Source organism: Chenopodium quinoa, unplaced genomic scaffold (genome assembly GCF_001683475.1).
Source record: "Chenopodium quinoa cultivar QQ74 unplaced genomic scaffold, ASM168347v1, whole genome shotgun sequence".
In the NCBI taxonomy this organism is placed as follows: Eukaryota; Viridiplantae; Streptophyta; class Magnoliopsida; order Caryophyllales; family Amaranthaceae; genus Chenopodium; species Chenopodium quinoa.
Window position 1 is genome coordinate 27,467 of NW_018745533.1, and position 5,276 is coordinate 32,742.

General features: G+C 33.4%; 1 protein-coding gene across 1 annotated transcript; it reads left to right on the plus strand.

Moving 5' to 3' along the window:
* The first annotated feature begins 397 nt into the window (after positions 1 to 397).
* Positions 398 to 4,568, plus strand: LOC110715860 (60S ribosomal protein L18a-like protein). The gene is made up of 5 exons (XM_021894481.1): positions 398 to 862; positions 1,619 to 1,701; positions 3,484 to 3,610; positions 3,955 to 4,072; positions 4,164 to 4,568. Exons 2-5 carry the CDS (start codon positions 1,677 to 1,679, stop codon positions 4,239 to 4,241), a joined length of 348 nt encoding a protein of 115 aa, XP_021750173.1. The 5' UTR covers positions 398 to 862; positions 1,619 to 1,676; the 3' UTR covers positions 4,242 to 4,568.
* Positions 4,569 to 5,276: the final 708 nt, after the last annotated feature.

Sequence of the window (5,276 nt, forward strand, 5' to 3'; positions counted from 1 at the left end):
TAGGTCCTGTTTGGTGATAGCGTTTGAGGTACCGGTTAGCGTTTTGACCAGTCAAAACACTACTAGAAAAAATTTGAAAAGTTTGGCAAATAACGATTCTAGCGGTTAGCGATAAAGGTAACGTTCAGGTAGCTTTTCTCAAACGTTAAAAATAGTAGTGTTTAGAAGTAGCGGGTAGCGTTTGACAAATTTTTATTACTTTTTAAATAATATTTATATGAATTTTAATATATTTATATATTTTAGCATTGCAACCGCTACTTTTTCCAAACACTCATATAATCAATCGTTACTTTGACAGTCAACCTCTACTATTACTAATTGACCGCTACTTTTTCTAAACACTCATATAATCAAACGTTAATTGACAGCTACTCGCTACCTTAACAGTTATCCATTACTCGACCGCTAAAAATTAATGCTACCGCTACTTTTATCAAATGAGACCTTAGTATGATGGTTATTTTTTAATTTTCACTATCCACATAAAGACACAATACTCCTAAATTTGAGCCGAAAACTCACCCTCAATCCTTAATATTCCACATACAAAACAAGAAAGAAGAAAGAAAAATTCCAAAAAGGCGGTAGTAGGAGAAATTGCATAAAAGTTGTTATTATCAAAACTTTAAAATTAAAAATAGAAAAAGTCAAATAAATTGAAAAATATTTATTTGCACATCGAACAGTCAGCTTCTTCCCCCGACCCCCGGTTGTTAATGCGCAGTGACCGATTAGTTTGCTTTACTTTGCTTAGACTTCTCCCATTTTTCACCCCTTCTCTCACTCAACTTCTCTCCCAATTTCTCTCTCCTAAAATTCCACTAAACTAAACAACCCCTTAATCTTTTCTTCAACAAAGGTTAGTCATCTGTATTGGGTTTTTCTTTTAAGTTATTTTTTCTTTATTTAGTGCTAGATTGTTGAATTGTTGTTGTTATGGGAATTTATGGTGATCTGGGGTTTTGTTGATTTTCTGGGTTTTTTTGTTGAATAATGGAAGTTTAGCAAGACAATGAAATACCCAGAAGAAAATTGTGCAATTATGTTAGTTTTATAGTGATTTTATCTCGAAGTATGCTTGATTTGACCATTTTAAATGAGGGAATTTTGAGTTAAGTGAATAATTTAATGTTTTTTTGTTTGATTCAATTGATGTAATTAATGGGTTAATCTGTTTGCAATTGAGGTATGTGATTTTTAGTTGTAGATTTGACCATTGTTTTTATTGAATTTGTCTTCTGAAGCTGTTTAAGATTATTGGGTTTTGCATGGTATTTGCATCTTGAAGAAAGAATTATATTCGTTGATTGAAGAATGAAATACTGAAATAGCTGCACTTTAATTAGGTGGAAGTGGGAAAAGATTTGTTAAGTAGTTTCAAGGATTTGTTTGACATTTAGAGGAAATAAAAATGAATTATGTTGTGACATGAATGTGAAAATAGTTGATATGGGTGAGATGGATTGGAGAAATGAGATGGATTGTTTGATTATAAACTTAAACCACTTGTAGTGTGCAAATTGTGTAACGTATATGTTACCGTCTGTTTAATTATGAGTGATTTGTACATAAGTATGATTTGAGATGTATTACATTTTTGGCTTTGGTGATGCAGGGATTGGAGGCTTGCTGCTGCTGAGAATTTGACAAACTCGATTGCTCGAGATTGTTGAATGCCACACTCACTAATGGACAAGAGTATGGATTCTATCCTAATTTTGTCATTTGATTGTGTTGCATGACTTTTTCTCTCATTAACTTATTTGAGCCCCTTGAAAAATCTGAATTGTGTACCATTCTTACTTTATCATCATCTTAGTAGTGTGTTCATTTTTCCACGACTAGTTATTCTAAAAGCATTAATATATACAAATGGTCATAGACTCATGAGGATGTATTCTTAATATGTCTCCTTGTTATTCATGCATATGCAATTACTTGTGATTGTTTGTTATCTTGTTTGCTGGGTATATATTTTATAATTTCACAAACCCCCAACTGAAATGGAGGTAGCGGTAGTGAAAAAGGAATTAGATTATGTTTTCTTTTTATTGGTTTAATATAGCTGGTGTCACACTACCCTTAGTTTCTTGGATATGTTCTTTCCAAGCCTTCTGAATGTCGTACTTGTGATTAAGAAGGTTCTAGGAGTTCGCTATCAATATTAATGACAAATTTTACATGGAAATGATGGATCTCTGTCTTAACTACTTGGAGAAAGGCTTTCTTTCTGATACTTCACAACATTTCTATATCTCATGATAGTACATTGGGGTCCCTTTCTTCAAAACTATCTATGAGTTGTATCTTTAAATGTAGTTCTTTCTGTTCATTGATATAAAAAAATGGAAGAATGAGTTTGATATGGGATTAGCTCTTCCAACTAAAATTTCCAGTGATTGCAAATGTGCTGAAAATCTGATACACTATTTATTGGTCCTTGTGCTTAGCATACCTTTGTTTTGGGGCTTATTACCTCATTATTTCTCAACATCTTTGACTCCAGTATGTTTAGATTTGCCAACTAAAATTTGCAAATCCAGCTATCATCTGAGCTACTCCTCAAGTTGCAAAGTGCAAACGCATATTGTGTTAAACATGAATATATGACCAATGACAACAGATACTCAGTGTATTTTACTGCTGTATGTCTAAATGGTTTAGAGAACTTTGGAGACCTAAAGGATATCTTAGGATGCTATCTCTGTTCTTTGACATATACTTTGTGTGAGGTCACGCTAATTTTGTATGGAGGAAGGATTTCTCCTTGGTCCCCAAAGTCCAAAACAGTACTTATTTAATGATTGAACCTGAGATTGGTAATCCCAGAGGGCTAAACCTGAAGAGTTAAATCTGACTACTTCAATTAGTGAGATGATATGATCATATGATTAGCTTCTAGGCCTTTTGAAACCTGCCGCTGAATACTCCCAACATTTTAGAGGTAACCATCAAGAGTTCTTTATTTGTTTTCTAGATTTAGGCCCTGTTCACTTCACCTTAAAAATATAATATTCATTAAAAATAATTTCAGTTCAGTTAAATTCAGTTCAGTTGAAATCAGTAAATATAAATAAGAAATATAATAGAGATTTAGTAAAAATAATTTCAGTTCAACAAAAATAATTTCAGTTCAGCAAAAATAATTTCAGTTCAGTAAAAAAATAATTTCAATTCAGCAAAAATAAGGTGAAGTGAATGGGGCCTTAAATTTAGTAAATAAGCTAAGCTTTCACTTTCAATCTTCAGGGTGCCTGTGTCCACCTAAATAGTGCTCATAACTATTGATTATTCCCTTAGAAAAATTACTGAACTAGAGTTCTTTGCGAAACAATTGATTGTTCTCTCTAAGAGTAGCTCACCTCTTGTCCTTGTTAAATTTAGACATTTATATTTTGTCTTCACTGATTTGATTTATTTTGACTGCAATGGAATAGGGTTCATAAAATCTTTGCTCAAGATGTATTTATGGATTTGTAGGGCAAGCAAAGGATGTTGCAGAACACGGGAAGACCAAATACACTCTTATTAAAGATGTAGAAGACTACCAACCTGGACTCTATGAGAAGCGTCTTCCTTGCTTTGGCTGCGGGTTGGGGTGGTTTTCGTAAGCATCTCTATTCTCCATTCTTAGTGCTTGTTTGGTTGACATACAATTTTTGATTTTCTGATTAGTGGAAATCTGTAAAGCTGTTTGGTTGACAAACACACTTAATATGGCTTACCTAGCCCCATGCCTTTAGGCAAGTGGTATTTTCCACAGGAAATTCTGCTTCCTCAGTCAACCAAACAAGTTTCTTACATTGTAGGGAATGAAAATTCCCTGGAATCGCATTTTTCACGGGAAGTACAATTTCTTGCATATAACCAAATGACCACTTTAATATTCAGCTTTCCTTTAATACTTCTGTTATCATGATTGTGAAATCTTTCCCATGTCCTGTTGTGCAGTTTTCTTTTTGGTTTCTTGTTTCCACCGATGTGGTTTTACGCAACAATCCTATATTTTGGGAACTACTACCGTAAAGATCCAAGAGAACGAGCTGGCCTTGCTGCTTCCGCAATATTAGTATGTTATCCCCCCTTTTTTATGTGAATTACTGAAAATCCTTTTCCCCCTTTATACACGTCCTTAATATGATTCTTAACTCTTAATGCAGGCTTTGGGTTGCTCTGTTGTAGTATTAATATTTCTGCTCATTCGGCTATTCTGGTTTGCATCAGCAACAACAGTGTAAATACACATTTTTACTTAGCAACTGCCATCAAAAGTGGTAGTGGTATGTGACAGACTATAGATGCATACACTATAGATGCATACACTTGGTGCAAGATTGACCAAATTTCGGGAAAACCCTCCCCATAAGATGGATGAATCAGAGATAATGATTTTATTAGGCCATTGTATCATACTGTGAAGGATTCACCAAATAAATATTTATACTGTGAAGGTTAGTGAGAAAGCAATAGATGATTTGTGTGGATTTGTATATTATACAATCGTTTGACATGTATTTACACACAATTGAGGAATAAAGTGACTGGTGCAGACGCTCAGTTCATAATTTAGTTGTCTCTTTTTGTATGTACTTGTGGGCTTGTGGCTTATCAGCTTATGCACATGAAGAAGCACTACGATATGCTTACTGCTAATTGATATTCCATGAAAGGCCTTACAAATGTGAGCAAGTCCCTACTAATAGTTACTCTTGTCAATGATAAAAACAAGTGTCCACTAGTACTTTTAGACCTCATTTAGTATAAACATTTATACCAACATGAGATTTAAAAGTACCAAGAGTCTTATTGAGACTTTTAGACCTCATTTTGTGCCAACAAAAGGTCTACATGTACCTATAGAGATTTGTTATTGTCATTAATGACGACAGTAATTGTTGATCTAGACGACCTCTACAAATGCTCATTAAAAGCACTCTCTATCCATTATTGTCAATTGGTCCTAATCCATTGACGGCGAGCTAGGCAAGTAGATAGCATGGACACACACTGTAGCCAATTGGCCATGGTCCATGGATAATCATAAATAAATTATACGAAGTACAACTTAAGGAGGACATATTCACTACCACCAATCTTTAAAATTTATTACAAAGTATTTTATTTTATTTTATTTTAATGGCAAATTTGTCAAAAAAAAAAAAAAAAAAACTTTTAAAAGCACTATTTTGCGAAAAAAAACATTTCTTAAAAGTTTTTTGGTTAAAAAAAACCACCACGTTCTTTTTTTTTTTTTTTTTTTTACGAGAGGAAAC